The sequence below is a fragment of the Cherax quadricarinatus genome, chromosome 2 (assembly GCF_038502225.1).
Source record: "Cherax quadricarinatus isolate ZL_2023a chromosome 2, ASM3850222v1, whole genome shotgun sequence".
In the NCBI taxonomy this organism is placed as follows: Eukaryota; Metazoa; Arthropoda; class Malacostraca; order Decapoda; family Parastacidae; genus Cherax; species Cherax quadricarinatus.
In genome coordinates this window covers 62,820,273-62,843,003 of record NC_091293.1, presented here as the reverse complement: position 1 = coordinate 62,843,003, position 22,731 = coordinate 62,820,273, and the positions used below count along the sequence as shown (strand labels likewise).

Genomic DNA, 22,731 nt, shown 5'->3' with positions numbered 1-22,731 from the left:
TCCCACACTCTCTTAGTCAGTTGAGTTTCTGAGGTCACTACAAAGCACCTTTCAAACATAGCTTTTGTGTACAGTTTCTTGAAGTTGGAAATGACCTGCTGGTCCATGGGCTGCAGGAGAGGAGTGGTATTAGGAGCCAAAAACTTCACCTTAATGAAGCTCATATCCCTAGAAAGTCGCTCTGCCAAGTCTGAAGGATGACCAGGAGCATTATCTAATACCAGGAGGCACTTAAGGTCCAATTTATTTTCCAGGAGGTAATTTTTCACAGTGGGGGCAAATGCATGGTGTAACAAGTCATAGAAAAAGTCCCTAGTGACCCATGCCTTACTGTTTGCCCTCCACAGCACACACAAATTAGCCTTGAGGACATTGTTTTTCCTGAACACTCTGGGAGTTTCAGAGTGATACACCAATAAAGGCTTCACTTTGCAATCACCACTAGCATTGGCACACATCAACAGAGTAAGCCTGTCTTTCATAGGCTTATGTCCTGGGAGTGCCTTTTCCTCCTGAGTAATGTACGTCCTGCTTGGCATTTTCTTCCAAAACAGGCCTGTTTCGTCACAATTAAACACTTGTTCAGGTTTCAGTCCTTCACTGTCTATGTACTCCTTGAATTCCTGCACATATTTTTCAGTCGCTTTGTGGTCTGAACTGGCAGCCTCATCATGCTTTATCGCACTATGAATGCCACTACGCTTCTTAAATCTCTCAAACCAACCTTTGCTGGCCTTAAATTCACTCACATCACCACTAGTTGCTGGCATTTTTTTAATTAAATCGTCATGCAAATTCCAAGCCTTTTCTCATATGATCGCTTGAGAAATGCTATCTCCTGCTATCTGTTTTTCGTTTACCAACACAAATAAGAGTCTCTCAACATCTTCTATCACTTGCGATCTCAGTTTCAAAAACATAGTTGCACCTTTGGCAAGAACAGCTTCCTTGATTGCCGTTTTCTTGCCCACAATAGTAGCGATGGTTGATTGGGGTTTACTATACAACCTGACCAGCTCGGAGACACGCACTCCACTTTCATACTTAGCAATGATCTCTTTCTTCATCTCCATAGTAATTATCACCCTTTTTGCTGTAGGGTTGGCACTAGAAGCTTTCTTGGGGCCCATGGTGACTTATTTTGCAGGTGCAATCACTACAACGGCTGTGATAATATGAAATGTTCCAATTGTATGTTTGGAAGCGGCCGCGGTGGCTGGCTGGCTTGTAAACACTGGCACCCATGAGACAAGTGAGGCGCGCTCAGGCCAAAGTGGACGCATCTCGAACGGAACGAATAGCGTTGGTCGGGTCTTTTAGCGCAAGTCGAGGCAAAATTTTTGCGTTAAAATGTGTCGCTAGTCGGATTTATCGTTAATCAATGCCATCGTTGGTCGAGGCTCCACTAACTATATATATATATATATATATATATATATATATATATATATATATATATATATATATATATATATATATATATATATATATATATATATATACGTATATATATATATATATAGAGGGGCAACTGATATATTGGATCATTATTTAGTTGTAGCTACAGTTAGAGTAAGAGGTAGATGGGAAAAGAGGAAGGTGGCAACAACAAGTAAGAGGGAAGTGAAAGTGCATAAACTAAGGGAGGAGGAAGTTTAGGTGAGATATAAGCGACTATTGGCAGAGAGTTGGGCTGGTGCAAGTATGAGTAATGGAGGGGTTGAAGAGGGTTGGAATAGTTTTAAAAATGCAGTATTAGAATGTGGGGCAGAAGTTTGTGGTTATAGGAGGGTGGGGGCAGGAGGAAAGAGGAGTGACTGGTGGAATGATGAAGTAAAGGGTGTGATAAAAGAGAAAAAGGTAGCTTATGAGAGGTTTTTACAAAGCAGAAGTGTTATAAGAAGAGCAGAGTATATGGAGAGTAAAAGAAAGGTGAAGAGAGTGGTTAGAGAGTGCAAAAGGAGAGCAGATGATAGAGTGGGAGAGGCACTGTCAAGAAATTTTAATGAAAATAAGAAAAAATTTTGGAGTGAGTTAAACAGAGTAGGGGAATTAGTAGATGGGGAAAGGGAGGCATTAGGTAGATGGCGAGAATATTTTGAGGAACTTTTAAATGTTGAGGAAGAAAGGGAGGTGGTAATTTCATGCACTGGCCAGGGAGGTATACCATCTTTTAGGAGTGAAGAAGATCAGAATGTAAGTGTGGTGGAGGTACGTGAGGCATTACGTAGAATGAAAGGGGGTAAAGCAGCTGGAACTGATGGGATCAGGACAGAAATGTTAAAAGCTGGGAGGGATATAGTGTTGGAGTGGTTGGTACTTTTGTTTAATAAATGAATGAAAGAGGGGAAGGTACCTAGGGATTGGCGGAGAGCATGTATAGTCCCTTTATATAAAGGGAAAGGGGACAAAAGAGATTGTAAAAATTATAGAGGAATAAGTTTACTGAGTATACCAGGAAAAGTATACAGTAGGGTTATAATTGAAAGAATTAGAGGTAAGACAGAATGTAGGATTGCGGATGAGCAGGGAGGCTTCAGAGTGGGTAGGGGATGTGTAGATCAAGTGTTTACATTGAAGCATATATGTGAACAGTATTTAGATAAAGGTAGGGAAGTTTTTATTGCATTTATGGATTTAGAAAAGGCATATGATAGAGTGGATAGAGGAGCAATGTGGCAGATGTTGCAAGTACAGTGGACCCCCGCATACCGATTTTAATCCGTGCAAGAGGGGTCATTGTTATGCGAAATAATCGGTATGCGAATGAATTTTCCCCATAAGAAATAATGGAAATCAAATTAATCCGTGCAAGACACCCAAAAGTATGAAAAAAAAAATTTTACCACATGAAATATACATTTTCCCACACACAAAGAGAAGGATACATGCACAATAGTAGAGTAGTACATGCACAGTATATATTGTGCATGTACTAGTCTACTAAATGAAGAATAAATGACACTTACCTTTATTGAAGATGCAGCAATGACTGATGAGACACTGTGTCCTGGGAGTGCCTTTTCCTCCTGAGTACTGTAGGTCCTGTTTGGCATTTTCTTCCAGAACATGCCTTATCACACTGTGTATGCCACTACGATTCTTAAATCTCTCAAACCAACCTTTGCTGGCTTTAAATTCACCAATATGAGCACTAGTTCCAGGCATTTTTCCCTGTTCACCTGGGTGTTAGTCGACTTGTGTGGGTTGCATCCTGGGAGACAAGATTCAGGACCCCAATGGAAATAAGTTAGACAGTCTTCGATGACACTGACTTTTTTGGGTTATCCTGGGTGGCAAATCCTCTGGGGTTAATTGTTTCTTGGTATTCTCAATAAGCCACACCAACAACGGTGCTACAGCAGCAGCAGCAGCTGACGGTGGTACAGCAGCAACAGACGATGCTACAGCAGCAGCAGACGATGCTACAGCAGCAGCAGACGATGCTACAGCAGCAGCAGCAGCTGACGGTGGTACAGCAGCAACAGACGATGCTACAGCAGCAGCAGACGATGCTACAGCAGCAACAGACGGTGCTACAGCAGCAGCAGCAGCTGACGGTGGTACAGCAGCAACAGACAATGCTACAGCAGCAACAGACGATGTTACAGCAGCAGCAGACGATGCTACAGCAGCAGCAGCAGCTGACGGTGGTACAGCAGCAACAGACGATGCTACAGCAGCAACAGACGATGTTACAGCAGCAGCAGACGATGCTACAGCAGCAGCAGCAGCTGACGGTGGTACAGCAGCAACAGACGACGCTACAGCAGCAACAGACGATGTTACAGCAGCAGCAGACGATGCTACAGCAGCAGCAGCAGCTGACGGTGGTACAGCAACAGACGACGCTACAGCAGCAACAGACGATGTTACAGCAACAGCAGACGATGCTACAGCAGCAGCAGCAGCTGACAGTGCAGCAGCAGCAGCAGCTGTACCACCAATAGTAGCGATGGTTGATTGGGGTTTATTATACAACCTGGCCAGCTCGGATACACGCACTCCACTTTCATACTTATCAATGATCTTTTTCTTCATCTCTATTGTAATTCTCACCCTTATTGCTGTAGGGTTGGCACTAGAAGCTTTCTTGGGGCCCATGGTCACTTATTTTCCAGAAAAATCACCGAAAACACTGTAATAATACGAAATATTCCGATTGTATGCTTGGATGTTACCGCGGAGGCTGGCTGGTAAACAATGCCACCGGCGGAACATGTGAGCGTGGCTCAGGCCGCACATTGGACGCGTCTCGGACGAAAATCGGTGAGTGGGTTTTTAAGCGGTATGTGAGGCAAAATTTTTGCGATTAAAGCAAGCGGTATGCGGATTAATCGTTATGTGATGCCATCGGTATGCGGGGGTCCACTGTATATGGAATAGGTGGTAAGTTACTAAATGCTGTTAAGAGTTTTTATGAGGATAGTGAGGCTCAGGTTAGGGTGTGTAGAAGAGAGGGAGACTACTTCCCGGTAAAAGTAGGTCTTAGACAGGGATGTGTAATGTCACCATGGTTGTTTAATATATTTATAGATGGGGTTGTAAAGGAAGTAAATGCTAGGGTGTTTGGGAGAGGGGTGGGATTAAATTGTGGGGAATCAAATTCAAAATGGGAATTAACACAGTTACTTTTTGCTGATGATACTGTGCTTATGGGAGATTCTAAAGAAAAATTGCAAAGGTTAGTGGATGAGTTTGGGAATGTGTGTAAAGGTAGAAAGTTGAAAGTGAACATAGAAAAGAGTAAGGTGATGAGGGTAACAAATGATTTAGATAAAGAAAAATTGGATATCAAATTGGGGAGGAGGAGTATGGAAGAAGTGAATGTTTTCAGATACTTGGGAGTTGACGTGTCGGCGGATGGATTTATGAAGGATGAGGTTAATCATAGAACTGATGAGGGAAAAAAGGTGAGTGGTGCGTTGAGGTATATGCGGAGTCAAAAAACGTTATCTATGGAGGCAAAGAAGGGAATGTATGAAAGTATAGTAGTACCAACACTCTTATATGGGTGTGAAGCTTGGGTGGTAAATGCAGTAGCGAGGAGACGGTTGGAGGCAGTGGAGATGTCCTGTTTAAGGGCAATGTGTGGTGTAAATATTATGCAGAAAATTCGGAGTGTGGAAATTATGAAAAGGTGTGGAGTTAATAAAAGTATTAGTCAGAGGGCAGAAGAGGGGTTGTTGAGGTGGTTTGGTCATTTAGAGAGAATGGATCAAAGTAGAATGACATGGAAAGCATATAAATCTATAGTGGAAGGAAGGCGGGGTAGGGGTCGTCCTCGAAAGGGTTGGAGAGAGGGGGTAAAGGAGGTTTTGTGGGCAAGGGGCTTGGATTTCCAGCAAGCGTGCGTGAGCGTGTTAGATAGGAGTGAATGGAGACGAATGGTACGTACTTGGGACCTGACTATCTGTTGGAGTGTGAGCAGGGTAATATTTAGTGAAGGGATTCAGGGAAACCGGTTATTTTCATATAGTAGGACTTGAGTCCTGGAAATGGGAAGTACAATGCCTGCACTTTAAAGGAGGGGTTTGGGATATTGGCAGTTTGGAGGGATATGTTGTGTATCTTTATATGTGTATGCTTCTAAACTGTTGTATTCTGAGCGCCTCTGCAAAAACAGTGATAATGTGCGAGTGTGGTGAAAGTGTTGAATGATGATGAAAGTATTTTCTTTTTGGGGATTTCCTTTCTTTTTTGGGTCACCCTGCCTTGGTGGGAGACGGCCGACTTGTTGAAAAAAAAAATATATATATATATATATATACACACGCTTGTATATGTATGTGTAGTGTGACCTAAGTGTAAGTAGAAGTAGCAAGACGTACCTGAAATCTTGCATGTTCATGAGACAGAAAAAGGGACATCAGCAATCCTACCATCATGTAAAACAATTACAGGCTTTCATGATGGTAGGATTGCTGGTGTCCCTTTTTCTGTCTCATGAACATACAAGATTTCAGGTACGTCTTGCCACTTCTTCTTACACTTAGGTCACACTTCACATACATATAAAAGCATATATATACACACCTGTCTGGGTTTTCTTCTATTTTCTTTCCAGTTCTTGTTCTTGTTTATTTTCTCTTTTCTCCGTGGGGAAGTGGAACAGAATTCTTCATCCGTAAGCCATGCGTGTTGTAAGAGCGACTAAAATGCCAGGAGCAAGGGGCTAGTAACCCCTTCTCCTGTATACACATACTACTAAATGTAAAAGGAGAAACTTTCGTTTTTCCTTTTGGGCCACCCCGCCTCGGTGGGATACGGCCGGTGTCTTGAAAAAAAGAAAGATATATATATATCAATAACAACACTGTGACTAGCCATGGAGTCAAACCCATGCTGTTTTGGCCTACCTCATGGTGAGCGAAAGACAGATGATGCTCTAGTCCACAGGACCACACAGTTCTCAAGAATGACGCATCCAGCCAAGCTAGATGTTGCACCAGTCATCCAAGAACATATGGTGGTGTGGATGCCTCTAAGATAATTTTATTCTACTCCCTGTTTGGTGTACTAGCCCAATGAGCAGTATTTTATATTATTGCACCCATATTTATTTTTTGTTGATAGTTACATGAATCATCACTCTGAGGGCTCAGTTTTGGACCAGACCTGAATGAGTGGTAGGTCAGTCAGGCTGATGGTGCTCACTGAATATTCACTATCACTGAATCAATCGCTGTCTTGCCAGAAGTGTACTGACAATGCAACTCAGATTACCCTCTGAATGTAACATCCCCACCTAATGTGGTATCACCAAGGGAGTAAGATGTGGCAGTGTGGTATCACCCTTGGTGATACCACACTGCCTTTTAATTTCTACACTCCAAAATCTTTGCATAATACAGTCTCTCCTCATTTAACAATGGAGTTCTGTTCCTAAGACCACGTTGTTAAACGAATTCGTCACTAAGTGAGGAGCATACTATAATGGTAGTGGGTTTGTGTCAACCATCTTTGATATAGTTTTAATGTCACCTCTGCACCATTTATAACATTTCTGGTATATTTTTAAATGTTTATACAGTAGTGTACTGTATACTGAAATAAATGGAATAGAGGAAATCAGCTCTAATATACATTATTTAGGTATACAAACTGATCAGAGAGCCCATCGTAAGTCCGAGGTGTCAGTAAACGAGTACGTCGCTAAGTGATTAAAGGTTGTATTCACATCACACATTGTTGTCCAACATGACATCTCCAGTGCATCTATTGTTACATCTAATTATTCTATTGCATTTCTATATAGGACCACTGAAGCAAAGTTACCTAAGTGATAAGAAGATTCTCAAACAATGATTTCTTACTACCAAAATGACATAACCTATTGTTTTAAATACAATATATAATGCTGATGTATGTGCTCCTCGCTTAGGCTAGTATTTTGCAGGATTAAATTTCAAAAATAAATGTATGTAAACACAATGAGTGTAATTACCTATTAATAATTGCCTATTTATAGTGCTCCATCTTCACTGATTAATGCCAGGTGGCTGAAGCATTCATCACAATTCACTAATCCACAACTATGAAAATACTTTTTAACCTTTCCTGGCATCACTTTTCCCTCGGCATATGATACTCACCTTATTCTTACCTAGCCGCATTTGTGGGGATGTTTGTGCGTGCTCAGTTTTAATGCACAAGAAAAAGCAAAAATAAAAACACATCTAAACTCGTACTTTCAACGTCTACAGGATGAGATGTGTGAAAATTAGCATTTATCAGCTGGTCACGAAGCTTGGATAAGCGACGACAAAGAGCATTCACATCTGTCTCACTATTGTCCATGTCCTGCTCTAAACGTGATGCAAGAAATGCATTCTCCTGTGCCAGTTCCGATACTTTCTCCTAAAAAAATAAGAAAAAGATATACAGTAAATATATCTAATGCATTCAGTACATAAAAAGAATAAATTCAAGAATTATAGATATATGTATGTATTAGGTTTTTTAGGCTCACCAATTTAAAAACTTGTATGCCAATACAGTAATGTAAAGAAGTTAGACAAACTAAAGAAAATCTGGAGGACCAATTTTAAGATACTGACAAAAAACTATCATTCATTTGAAAAATCCAAGATTGTCATAAAACTAACTTAAAACAAGAAAACTTTCTGAGAAATGATACACAAAGACCATGTGAGACAATGTCTGAAGACACAACATATGTACATAGTAAGTTTGTTGTAAGTATTCATTGTTGTTCCAGTGTCAAAATGGTTCTTCCCAATGACATTTTAGAAAGATACATAAACTTTAAAAGTAAACTATGGTAATTCCCACCTTGTATTAGATTTTGCATACTTTAATTCCAAACCTCTCCCCAACACCCCAGCATTCACTTCTTTTACAAATCCATCTATAAGTTAAACAACCATGGTGACATCACACATCCTTATCTAAGGCCTACCATTACTGGAAAACAATCTCTCTCTCTCCTACATATCCTAACCTGAGCCTAACTTTCTTCATAAAAACTCTTAACTGCTTTCAGTAACCACAGTGACTATGCCTTCGTCTACTACCTGTCCTTTTACACATGACGTTAGTATATAAGCGTCAGCCTTCTTACCTGTCCTCCAGAATCTTCACGACTACGTTGCTCTTCACACCAACTGCAAGGCTGAGGGATTGATTACCTCATCTTCTGTATATAGTTCTATTGTCTCCAATTATGTCCTAGAATTTGTATTGATAAAGCCACTGGATGGCGAAACGTCTACAATGAAGATCCCCATGTGTTGCACATGTGTCTTAATTTTCATCACAACTGCCACTCTCTGTTGTTTTCCTGGTATAATAGGTGAGTTTGCTTGAAGTTCATGAGATGTACATGTGCATTCCTGTGTATCACATAGGCATTCAGTTTGTCATTCATCCTACTTGTGCATCTATATTCTTGTAGTTGGGTGTCCAAGTCCCCTGACGTTCGAGCTATATAAATGAGATTTCATTCACCACGTTAAATACTGTGTACCCCTGCCCTAACTGTGTTCTTAGCACCACTACTAAAATGTCAGCTGTACGAGGTGCGATGGAAGTTGTTGTCTGTTCAGCGGGTAGAATCAGCCTGTGATCAATAGTACTATTCTCCCAAAGATTTGAAAATGTTAAGACCTTTAGCATCACAGGCATTGATAATGTGCTTAGGAAATTTGTAAGTGGAAACAGTTCTATGTATTCTTGTTCTGCCAGTCATCATGAGATTAGAAATGGATAAGATAAATTTTATTTATTGATTTACTGAAGATTTTAGTCTTGAAGGTGTCATTATCCCTGATAAGAACATCAAAAAATGGCAGGGAGTTCCACTTTCAAGGTGACCTATATAGAGGGTTCCATTAGACTGAGTTGCTCCCTGAAGCAATGAAGCTTAAAACATATGGATATGATGACCATGCAGGATGGATGACACACTGAATGTGTGTGAGATACACAGTAATAAACATACACATCTCATGAACATCAATGCAAGCCTACTTCTTAAACCAGGAAAGCAAGAGAGGCAGCATGTTTTTAATCAGTAGCTACGCTTCTTTCTATAACCCCCATACAGAACTTCATCAAAACTAAAATTATGAAACAACATGAAAAACATAAATAACCAGGATCTGACCTCATGATTCAGGCCACCTCTAACGATACCTGACCTCACTGTATTGCCTCACAGGTCACTGCACCTGCACCAGTTGTGACATCTCACCTTTAAACATGCTGAACACTGACTCCACCACGTCTCAGTGCAAAATAAATGCTGCTCGTTATGATATTCTTAGCACCTGATAGCCTCATTTAGGTGAAACATCATACTAATGAGCATCATCATTTGCTGTATGTATTTTTTACCAACAGGTTTTTTTTATTTTGACTTTTAGACAATTTTCAAAAAAATTATATGCCATTTTTGGAAACCCAAGGAACTTTACCCTATTTTTTCTATATGTTCCTGACTTGGAGTAAAGTACTGATTTTTAGGAATATAGTCCAAGCAAACTGAAAAACAGCCAAAATGTATCTGGCAATGAAGTGGCCAGAAAAATTGGTAACATTCAAATTTCGAAGTTTATCACTGATAGTAAGCAAACAGGCCATTCCAAGGGTGAAAAATCCCAACCAACAGGTGAAACAAGTTCACGTAAATGACAAGCAATTTACCCACCAGGAGTAAGCAAATGTTACCTTCAGTTTATGGATGGCATGAAGGTCATCCTGCCGTGTCCGGTCGTAAGAAGCAACAGTGAGGGAGAGGTCAGCAAGCCGACCTTCGAGGGCTACCACACGGTCCTCATGGCATTTTGCCAACTCTCTTGCAGATTCTTCTACAACAGCAGCACGACTTATCTCCTGATTAAGAGGTAAACAAGGAATATTAATGTAAACAAATTGTACTGGACAGATAAGTAGGGAATACAGGAAAATAAGATTGAGCAATATCAGATGCCAGCTTATGTATATTCATAAAGAAACAAGGAGAAATTAATTTAACATACAAATGAAGAACATAACATTAACAAGAGAGTATTCTGGTGCTTTGAGCATATGAAGATTAACCTTAAATGAAACATGGTAATCTTAAGAGCAGTAAGATTTCAGTAGAATTTAATTTCTCCTTATTTGGCAATTTATGATGATGTATATTTTGGAGTGTCTACTAGCATACATGCTGAAGAGCCTGGTTATGTTGCATTCGCATTTCCTCCATCTGTCCCTGAATCTTGCGTAATATAGGTGGCTCCTCTGACTGCTGTTCTGCTCTCTTGAGACGAGATCGAACCTGAATCAGAAGCAAAAAATGGCATATGGGATTATAATATTCTATCTGTTGGAAATTTAAAGTTGCCTTTTCTTAATTTTAAATTATAAATTAAGAGCCTCATGTATGAGTCCTAAAAAATTCAGTGCATATATTTGAGGGAGAATATCCACAATATTTTATTACATAATTCTTTATTTAATGCAAAAATTGGCAAAGTCCCACCCCCAAAAAAAAAAAAATGTATACATACATCACGTATAATCATCTTTCATAAAAATTATATACAAAAAGAACAATAATTTTTCAGACACTTATAAACAACAACCTTTGACATAACTTTGATGAGTTTTGAGAGTCTCACTACTCTCGGAACCCGGCCATGGGCCAGGCTCATCTGGTGCTTGCCTGGTCAACCAGGTTGTTGCTACTAGACCCCTGCTGTTCCACATATCCCTCACAGCCTGTTCATCTGGCACCCAGTGAAGATGCTTGTCCAGTTTCCTCTTAAAGGCTTCTGCACTTGTTCCAGCCATGTTTCTGATATCTTCTGGTAAGATGTTGAATAGTCTGGAGCCATGAATGTTGATACAGTGTTCCCTTATTGTGCCCGCCGCACCCCTGCTCCTCACTGGGTTTATTCTGCACTTCCTCCCATATCTCTCACTCCAGTATGTTGTTATGGCAGTGTGCAGATTTGGGACCAGGTCCTCAGGTACTTTCCAGGTAGTATTTATGATGTATCGCTCTCTCCCTCACTCCAATGAGCACATGTTCAAGACTAAGGCATTCCCAGTAATTTAAGTGCTTTACTGGGCCAATGTGTGCTGTAAACGATCTCTGTATTTGTTCCAGCTCTGATATTTCTCCAGCTTTGAATGGGGTCGTCAGCACTGAGCAATATTCTAAATGAGGGAGCACTAGCAATTTGAAGAGTGTCACCGTCTTCATTATTTCCTTTGTTTTTAAAGTTCTCAACACCCACACCATCATCCTCTTGGCTGTTGTGATCCTTGTCTTACTATGTTCTTTAAAAGCAAGGTCAGCTGACATAATTATTCCTAAGTCCTTTACGTGTTCCTTTCATTCTATGAAATTCCATCAAAGTGCAAAGGAAGAGCACAGTACATCCCTAAATAGCTGTTGTCAAAAGTAATAGGAAGGCTTTGGAGCCAGAGCTCAACTCAAGTAAACTCAGCTCTACTAAAAGTAAATGCCTTGAATTCTGTAGATGGAAAGTGCAGTGCCTGAACTCTGAAGAATGGGTAGAGTTTGCTGTCTGAAAGCTCACTTGAACTGTGATATCAACACACTTCTGACAACATAACTGTTGAGTAACAATAGTGAATGTGCTTCTAACTTGGGCACAAAATGACTGATGTTGTAAAACAAAAAAGTGAAAGGTAACCATAATGTAAACTGATGATCTGTAAACACATGAAGAATAAAAGGGGCAAATGCTACAAGAGAAAGCAGCTTAAATCAAAACAGAGTAGAAGCGCTTAGGCTACAATTAATGTTCACAAGAGTTAACACAAAGTTAACACTCTCACGTCAGAGGTACCTACCGGGAGAAGCTGTGGTAGGCAGAGACAGCGACAAAGCTAAGTGTCCTCATTGTTGATACCTAGTTTATTTGTTCTACAAGCTTATTTTAACCATACTTTGGCAAGATAAATTTTACTACACCCGATGAGGGTGGGGAATAGGGTTAGGCCTGGGGACAATTGGCCCCAGAAAATGAGGTACTTGTACCTACTCCCATGGCAGACATACGTCTCAGACACTCCTGTGATAGAGAGCCAGGGCTGGGTCGCAAACTGGCAGAGACCCGGGCCAGCAGTACCAGTGAATCAAAAAGAAAAATAGTGTTTATTACCTGTTCTAATTCATTCTGCAAATCAATGATCTTCTTTTCATAGAGTTCTTGAGGTCGATGGTTGGAGGTTGGTGTTAAGCGTTGGAGTTGTTGCTTGGCCTCATCCAGTGAGGCTTCCAGTCGTTCTCGTGTACTGCGTTCTACTGCTAGCTTGCTCTCTAATTCTCTGTACAAGATTAACATGCATGAGCGATCATTATAGTAGTAAACAAAATAAAAAAGTAAATAGATATTACTCTATTATTAAGTCCAGAACAAAATCTCTAAGATGGTTAAGCAAGTATGAAGTGTGTGAAAATTGGAATCTCAGCGTGAAACAAGCTTTTATGCCACAAGATGGGCGGAAAGCAGCAACTTCACTCTTGCTGTACCCTTCTCCAGAACATCACTCCATCTGAGATCATATACAGTGGACCCCTGCTTAACGATCACCTCCCAATGCGACCAATTATGTAAGTGTATTTATGTAAGTGCGTTTGTACGTGTATGTTTGGGGGTCTGAAATGGACTAATCTACTTCACAATATTCATTATGGGAACAAATTCAGTCAGTACTGGCACCTGAACATGCTTCTGGAATGAAAAAATATCGTTAACCGGGGGTCCACTGTATACCCAGGATGACTCAAGTATGGAACACATTCATACAGCTTAATGATGTCAACAAGATAAAGTCAGTTGATCAAATGAAAATGCTGGCCCACAGATGGCTCCGATTTCATCCTGTTCCCTACTTGTATGTCTGATGTAGGTAACAGCTCTTAGCTTGCCAATAAAGTTAGGAATCCTTAACCTGTAAATAGCTTGTCAATAAAGTTAGGGATCCTTAACCTTGTCAAACCCTGTGTAAAAAAAAAAAAAAGGGATATTTCACTTTTTGAGGTCATGAGAGTAAATGGAAGATGTATCACTAACTAGAGGAGGGATGCAGCCACACTACATGACCTGGCTGAAGCCAGTCACCAGTGGACCAGTGGAATGAGGGAGTGAACTTTTACTGCTAAGATAACTGTGTAACTGAACAGGAGCATGAGCTGTTAGAAGACTTGCCAATGCATCTGCCCTGGTTTTGTTAGAAACTTTTAATTCCAGTTGGCAGCGGCAGAGGTAGCAGCAGCAGCATTCTAGCCCCACTATTTTCTTCAACAACCAGGGCCTATCAAATAACAAAAAAAGGCACAATACCGTGACTGGAACGATACACAAATAACCCGCACATAAAAGAGAGAAGCTTACGACGACGTTTCGGTCCGACTTGGACCATTTACAAAGTCACACTTTGTAAATGGTCCAAGTCGGACTGAAGCGTCGTCGTAAGCTTCTCTCTTTTACGTGCGGGTTATTTGTGTATAGGGCCTATCAAAGCTTCTGTGATGGCCTAATTGCAGGTACAACTGCACAAACCCACGTAGAACCCAAAATGACCCAAGAATACTAACAACTTGATAAAATTGATGATCTAAGGAAGACAGCCCTGTAAACCCATGCACCGCCCCACCAGACGAACGCTTAACCCAGGCTCTGTACAAATAAAGCTCTCTCCTTCATCACTTCAATAACTACTTCAGTAATACAGCAGACCGTTATATTACACGGTAGTTACGTTCCTGAAAACACAGTATTAAGTAAATCCGTGTTAGATAAACTGAAGAACTTGTGGGAAAAACAGGATTACATTCCTCGGAGCCCAAAAAAAGACAAGCAACTTTTTTTAGACCTCCAGATCTTACAAAAATAGAAGTGAATATGTAATTGTAGTTCATTGTTGTGACCTATTATGTTGTTTTTACTGCTTAAGATTACAAATGCAACATAAATAATAGTTGTGCAAGAAAGGTATAAAATACCGACAATATGAAAGTTAAGACACATGTGCAACATCTGGATATCTTTATTGTAGACGTTTCGCCATCCAGTGGCTTTATCAATACAGATTCTAGGACATAATAGGAAGACAGTAGAACTATATACAAAAGATGAGGTAATCAGTCCCTCAGCCTTGGGGTTAGTGTTCACTGAGGGACTGAGGGACTGATTACCTTATCTTTTGTATATAGTTCTACTGTCTTCCTATTATGTCCTAGAATCTGTATTGATAAAGCCACTGGATGGCGAAACGTCTACAATAAAGATATCCAGATGTTGCACATGTGTCTTAACTTTCATAAATAATAGTATTTCTTACCTTAAATTGTGTGTGCTCGCATTTGTCGATGATTGTTAAGAAAGTGGAGAGTTATGCTGTTGCCTTACTAGACAGAGGTGAATGGTAGAGGTTCTGATACCGAAGTTGATGGTTGTACTGGAGTGTGCATAAATTCTGTAGTGGATTTCTGTTCTCTTTTACCCTGCAGTACATTATACAGCTGACTGTAAGTCATCAGTTGCTCTAGACATGATTTCAGAGCACTGTTTCCAGATTTATCAGGGCCCTCTGCAGTGAAAAAGTAACTTTAAGTCAATAAGTCAGTCAGTAAAGTAAGTCAGTCAGTAAAGTAAGTCAGTCAGTAAAGTCAGTCAGTCAGGTCAGTAAAGTCAGTCAGTAAAGTCAGTCAAGTAAATCAGTCAAGTCTGTCAAATAAATTAGTCAGTCAAGTCAGTTAGTTATTCATCACACAAACTCATATATTTACCTCATTCTTTTTAACTGTACAAACTGACACTTCATTAACCTTTCAGGGTCGGCAGGCCCTCTCCTAAACTTGTTGTCAGGATCGGAAATTTAAAAAAAAAAAAAATAATAATTATTATTATTATTATAATAATAATCAAGGGGAGCGCTAAACCCACAGGATTATGCAGCGCCAGGGGGGGGGGATGTGGAAGGTATTCAGGCTTAATTCAGGGAAATGGATCTTTTTCCCGATCATAATGACACCAAAAGTATGAAAATTGATGGAAAACTTATGGAATTATGCTCTCGTGAAGTTAGCAGTATCGACGATGTTTACGCATCGGTGATTTTGCCCATTTTGAGTCCTATTTTCAGCCAATTCCAGTGTATTGGTCGACAAAAATCATAACTATTTCGCTAGAACTCCATTTTTTTCTATCGAATGAGTACAAGAAACCACCCATTTACCAATTTCAACTATCCAACAGTGGTCAGAAATTGGCAATTTTGCCAATTTTGCCAATTTCACACAAATTTCAAAAGATGCTAATTTCCAAATAGGGTCCGGAATAAACAAGACAGACATTCCTGGCACTAAAATAACATTTCCTCTGTTCATTACTCACGTCCCCAGGCCTCTGTTACATTTCTTTTGCTTTCCACTTTGAATTTTTATTCTCACAAAAAAATAGAAGATTTACTGTTGTGCAGACTACTACATTAGTATAGAAATAGTGTAGAAATGGTATAAATAATATCAGCGCACTTGTGAAAGAATATTAGTCTCACCATTTGACGTGTATTGGATGCATGGCATGATTTGTTTACTTTTGAATTTTGGCAAAAATTGAACATTTCTGCTACTTTGAGCTCAATTTCTAGGTACTTTCCATTGTGAAACCAATCAAAATCATATCAATTTCCGTAATATGTCTTCCATTCTATAAAATGTGACCAGGAAAACTAGAATACAACCATAAACACCATATGAAAATACACTGCAAAATCGCTGTTTTAAACCAAAAACACAGTTGGAGGTCATTATGCACTGTGTGCTGCAGGATTTTTTTTACACTGCACACATAGACCCATTCTTTCATATGTAGGTCTACCAGCTTTCTCTCACTAGATTTGAAGGCGCTAGAATTTATGCATACTAGTACGGCACCCTGGCGTGCAAGCCGTACTAGTACGGCACCAACTTTGAAAGGGTTAAGGCCACAGGGTATCCATTTTATTTTATTATTATCACACTGGCCGATTCCCACCAAGGCAGAGTGGCCCGAAAAAGAAAAACTTTCACCATCATTCACTCCATCGCTGTCTTGCCAGAAGGGTGCTTTACACTACAGTTTTTAAACTGCAACATTAACACCCCTCCTTCAGAGTGCAGGCACTGTACTTCCCATCTCCAGGACTCAAGTCCGGCCTGCCGGTCTCCCTGAACCCCTTCATAAATGTTACTTTGCTCACACTCCAACAGCACGTCAAGTATTAAAAACCATTCGTCTCCATTCACTCCTATCAAACACGCTCACGCACGCCTGCTGGAAGTCCAAGCCCCTCGCACACAAAACCTCCTTTACCCCCTCCCTCTAACCTTTCCTAGGCCGACCCCTACCCCGCCTTCCTTCCACTACAGACTGATACACTCTTGAAGTCATTCTGTTTCGCTCCATTCTCTCTACATGTCCGAACCACCTCAACAACCCTTCCTCAGCCCTCTGGACAACAGTTTTGGTAATCCCGCACCTCCTCCTAACTTCCAAACTACGAATTCTCTGCATTATATTCACACCACACATTGCCCTCAGACATGACATCTCCACTGCCTCCAGCCTTCTCCTCGCTGCAACATTCATCACCCATGCTTCACACCCATATAAGAGTGTTGGTAAAACTATACTCTCATACATTCCCCTCTTTGCCTCCAAGGACAAAGTTCTTTGTCTCCACAGACTCCTAAGTGCACCACTCACCCTTTTCCCCTCATCAATTCTATGATTCACCTCATCCTTCATAGACCCATCCGCTGACACGTCCACTCCCAAATATCTGAATACATTCACCTCCTCCATACTCTCTCCCTCCAATCTGATATCCAATCTTTCATCACCTAATATTTTTGTTATCTCATAACCTTACTCTTTCCTGTATTCACTTTTAATTTTCTTCTTTTGCACACCCTACCAAATTCATCCACCAATCTCTGCAACTTCTCTTCAGAATCTCCCAAGAGCACAGTGTCATCAGCAAAGAGCAATTGTGACAACTCCCACTTTATGTGTGATTCTTTATCTTTTAACTCCATGCCTCTTGTCAAGACCCTCGCATTTACTTCTCTTACAACCCCATCTATAAATATATTAAACAACCACGGTGACATCACACATCCTTGTCTAAGGCCTACTTTTACTGGGAAATAATTTCCCTCTTTCCTGCATACTCTAACTTGAGTCTCACTATCCTCGTAAAAACTCTTCACTGCTTTCAGTAACCTACCTCCTACACCATACACCTGCAACATCTGCCACATTGCCCCCCTATCCACCCTGTCATACGCCTTTTCCAAATCCATAAATGCCACAAAGACCTCTTTAGCCTTATCTAAATACTGTTCACTTATATGTTTCACTGTAAACACCTGGTCCACACACCCCCTACCTTTCCTAAAGCCTCCTTGTTCATCTGCTATCCTATTCTCCGTCTTACTTTTAATTCTTTCAATAATAACTCTACCATACACTTTACCAGGTATACTCAACAGACTTATCCCCCTATAATTTTTACACTCTCTTTTGTCCCCTTTGCCTTTATACAAAGGAACTATGCATGCTCTCTGCCAATCCCTAGGTAACTTACCCTCTTCCATACATTTATGAAATAATTGCACCAACCACTCAAAAACTATATCCCCACCTGCTTTTAACATTTCTATCTTTATCCCATCAATCCCGGCTGCCTTACCCCCTTTCATTTTACCTACTGCCTCACGAACTTCCCCCACACTCACAACTGGCTCTTCCTCACTCCTACAAGATGTTATTCCTCCTTGCCCTATACACGAAATCACAGCTTCCCTATCTTCATCAACTTTTAACAATTCCTCAAAATATTCCCTCCATCTTCCCAATACCTCTAACTCTCCATTTAATAACTCTCCTCTCCTATTTTTAACTGACAAATCCATTTGTTCTCTAGGCTTCCTTAACTTGTTAATCTCACTCCAAAACTTTTTCTTATTTTCAACAAAATTTGTTGATAACATCTCACCCATTCTCATTTGCTCTCTTTTTACATTGCTTCACCACTCTCTTAACCTCTCTCTTTTTCTCCATATACTCTTCCCTCCTTGCATCACTTCTACTTTGTTAAAACTTCTCATATGCTAACTTTTTCTCCCTTACTACTCTCTTTACATCATCATTCCACCAATCGCTCCTCTTCCCTCCCGCACCCACTTTCCTGTAACCACAAACTTCTGCTGAACACTCTAACACTACATTTTTAAACCTACCCCATACCTCTTCGACCCCATTGCCTATGCTCTCATTAGCCCATCTATCCTCCAATAGTTGTTTATATCTTTCCCTAACTGCCTCCTCTTTTAGTTTATAAACCTTCACCTCTCTCTTCCCTGATGCTTCTATTCTCCTTGTATCCCATCTACCTTTTACTCTCAGTGTAGCTACAACTAGAAAGTGATCTGATATATCTGTGGCCCCTCTATAAACATGTACATCCTGAAGTCTACTCAACAGTCTTTTATCTACCAATACAATAATACAACAAACTACTGTCATTTTGCCCTACATCATATCTTGTATACTTATTTATCCTCTTTTTCTTAAAATATGTATTACCTGTAACTAAACCCCTTTCTATACAAAGTTCAATCAAAGGGCTCCCATTATCATTTACACCTGGCACCCCAAACTTACCTACCACACCCTCTCTAAAAGTTTCTCCTACTTTAGCATTCAGGTCCCCTACCACAATTACTCTCTCACTTGGTTCAAAGGCTCCTATTACATTCACTTAACATCTCCCAAAATCTCTCTCTCTCCTCTGCATTCCTCTCTTCTCCAGGTGCATACACGCTTATTATGACCCACTTCTCGCATCCAACCTTTACTTTAATCCACATAATTCTTGCATTTACACATTCATATTCTCTTTTCTCCTTCCATAACTGATCATTCAACATTACTGCTACCCCTTCCTTTGCTCTAACTCTCTCAGATACTCCAGATTTAATCCCATTTATTTCCCCCCACCGAAACTCCCCTACCACCTTCAGCTTTGTTTTGCTTATGGCCAGGACATCCAACTTCTTTTCATTCATAACTTCAGCAATCATCTGTTTCTTGTCATCTGCACTACATCCACGCACATTCATGCATCCCAGTTTTATAAAGTTTTTCTTCTTCTCTTTTTTAGTAAATGTCTACAGGAGAAGGGGTTACTAGCCCATTGCTCCCGGCATTTTAGTCGCCTCATACGACACGCATGGCTTACGGAGGAAAGATTCTTTTCCACTTCCCCATGGACAATAGAAGAAATAAAGAAGACCAAGAGCTATGTAGAAAAGGAGAAAAACCTAGATCTTTCTTCTTTCTTTCAATATACCAGCCGTATCCCACCGAGGCAGGGTGGCCCAAAAGAAAAAACTAAAGTTTCTCTTTTTAAATTTAGTAATATATACAGGAGAAGGGGTTACTAGCTCCTTGCTCCCGGCATTTTAGTCGCCTCTTACAACACGCATGGCTTACGGAGGAAGAATTCTGTTCCACTTCCCCATGGAGGTAAGAGGAAATAAACAAGAACAAGAACTAGAAAGAAAATAGAAGAAAACCCAGAGGTGTGTGTGTGTGTATATATATGCTTGTACATGTATGTGTAGTGTGACCTAAATGCAAGTAGAAGTAGCAAGACATACCTGAAATCTTGCATGTTTATGAGACAGACAAAAGACACCAGCAATCCTACCATCATGTAAAACAATTACAGGCTTTCGTTGTACACTCACTTGGCAGGACGGTAGTACCTCCCTGGGTGGTTGCTGTTTACCAACCTACTACCTAGAAAAAACCTAGATGTATGTATATATATATGCATGTGCATGTCTGTGAAGTGTGACCAAAGTGTAAGTTGGAGTAGCAAGATATCCCTGTTATCTAGCGTGTTTATGAGACAGAAAAAGACACCAGCAATCCTACCATCATGCAAAACAGTTACAGGTTTCTGTTTCACAGCCATCTGGCAGGACGGTAGTACTTCCCTGGGTGGTTGCTGTCTACCAACCTACTACCTACAGGGTATCTCTTATCTAATATCTCTTATTTTCTTTGTTAACTCTAAAACTTTAAACTCTTCTTTCTTTCGTTGTCACTTTCTGCAGCACTCGTATGCTTACTGGGTGCCATAACTGTTTGGCAGATACAAAATATGGCAATTAAAAGATCAAAACACAATTCACAAACACAACTAGCTCCTAAAAGAAAATGGAACTGAACACAAATTCACAAAGGCTGGGATGAGGGTGGCAAGAATGTCGGGTGGCAGGGGATGGCGGTAGTGTGTAGATGTCTATTGTGTCTTGCTCAAGCCAGGTTCTAGTAAGAATAATACAGGAGAAGTTTGTCTTTAATGAATTTAAGAGTGCCAGGAAGTCATCATAATGTTTACTTAGGGATCTAATATTGTAACTCAAAATTGTAATATTTCTGGAATGCTGAGGACAGTACTGGCTTCTGTTGCTGTGTAGTAAAGGCAATTGCTTTCAGTTAAATGGTGACTGGGATTTAGATTATATAGGTTCAGTTCAGGGTCAATGTCAGCATTAAGCATTTCGGGTTAACTGTAAATATTTAAATGATGATGAATTGCAGTAGGGTAATATGGGGTAATATTAATGCAGTGGACCCTCGTTTTCATTAATTAATCTGTTCCAGAGTGTGAGACTAATGGCGAAATTGATGATTTGCGAAACCATTTTCCCCACAAGAAATAATGTAAATCCAATTAATTCATTCCAGACACCCAAAAGTATTAAAACAAAATCATTTTTTTACATGAAATATAGATGTACATACACAGAAAACAATGAGACATGAAGAATAAAACAATAATAACATGACATTTACCTTTATTGAAGATTCTTCTTAATGTATGGAAGATGGGAGGAGGGGAAAGGATGGAGAAATTACTGTTTGGAAGGGTAACCCTCTTCCATAAAGATTTCAGGTACCAAATCCTTTTCTGGGGTTACTTCCCTTCTTTGTTTTTTAACCTTTAAACTGTGCAAGTGTAGATCTAACATTCACCTGCGTGGCACTCCGAATATTTTGAACAAATAATTTTTTTTTTTTTTTTAACCCGTAAACGGTCCAAGCAGATCTACGTTCACATGTGTAGTGCTACAAAAGTAGATCTACGTTTTTTTTACATATTTTCAAATGTAACAAAAAAAAAAGTAGATCAGTTTTTTAACACATTTTCAAATGTAAAAAAACAAAAAGAAGATCTACTTTTTTTACATACTTTCAAATGTTGAAAAAACGTATAAATACGTTTGGACCGTTTACGGGTTAAAATAAAGAGGGCAATTTTCCGTGTGGTATAAGACCAAAAAAAATTTTTTTAGGACCAGTCCTTTCTGATATATAAGACCACAAAGTTGGCTCTTGGATTCTCACCTGACGGCAACATCCAGTCCTGCCATTTGCAGAAGTGTTGCCAATTTACCTTTTATTTCTCGTTTTTATTTTACTTTATGTATATAATTTTTATGTTCTGATAATTACAATTTATAATAGTTCTTGTAATTTCATAGCCAATCTCTGTTCTGACACTAATATTATGTAATAAAATAGTACTCATATAGTAACAATCACACTGACAGGTGAACATTTTCACCTGCTCTGGTCATTGACTATTGTCTAGAAATATATACAAAGTATTTATAGGTCCCAGCAATGTTTTAGACATACTGGAGTATGAAACTCCTTGAAGAATGTTGTTATGACAAGGGTCAGATAAGTGACAGCCAGTAACATTTGATGAATGTGCACTGCTGGAGGGAACCTTGCCTTTACAAGTTTTTACTCCTGCACACAAACATGTCTTTGTATATATGTCTGTCAATCTATCTGTCTGCTTGTCTGTCTGCCTGTCTGTCTATCTGTACATCTATCTGTCTGCCTAGCTCTGCTTATCTGTCTGTCTAGTTCAGCTTATCTGTCTTTCTGTCTTGTGCGTGTGCCTGGAGTATAATATGAAACTCCTAAACTCCTTGAAGAATGGTGTTATGACAAGCTTCAGATAACAAGTGACATTTGATGAATGTGCGCTGCTGGAGGGGGAAAGCTTGCCTTTATATGTTTTTACTTTTGCACACAAACATGTCTCTGTATGTCTGTCTGTCAATCTGTCTGTCTTTCTGTCTGCCTGTTTGTCTGTCTGTCTATCTGT

The 22,731-nt window shown here is 39.9% G+C and overlaps 1 protein-coding gene across 2 annotated transcripts in view; it reads right to left on the bottom strand.

Annotated features, from left to right (window-relative positions):
• GCC88 (GRIP and coiled-coil domain containing 88 kDa) overlaps positions 1-22,731 on the bottom strand; it is a 140,113-nt gene that overhangs the window by 44,336 nt on the left and 73,046 nt on the right. For both annotated transcript variants that reach the window (XM_070088797.1, XM_070088793.1), the window contains exons 6-9: positions 12,645-12,810; positions 10,673-10,786; positions 10,192-10,356; positions 7,692-7,860 (exon numbers count right to left, since the gene is read on the bottom strand). In XM_070088797.1, coding sequence (XP_069944898.1) covers positions 7,692-7,860; positions 10,192-10,356; positions 10,673-10,786; positions 12,645-12,810 — 614 coding nt within the window. The remainder of the gene's footprint in view (positions 1-7,691; positions 7,861-10,191; positions 10,357-10,672; positions 10,787-12,644; positions 12,811-22,731) is intronic.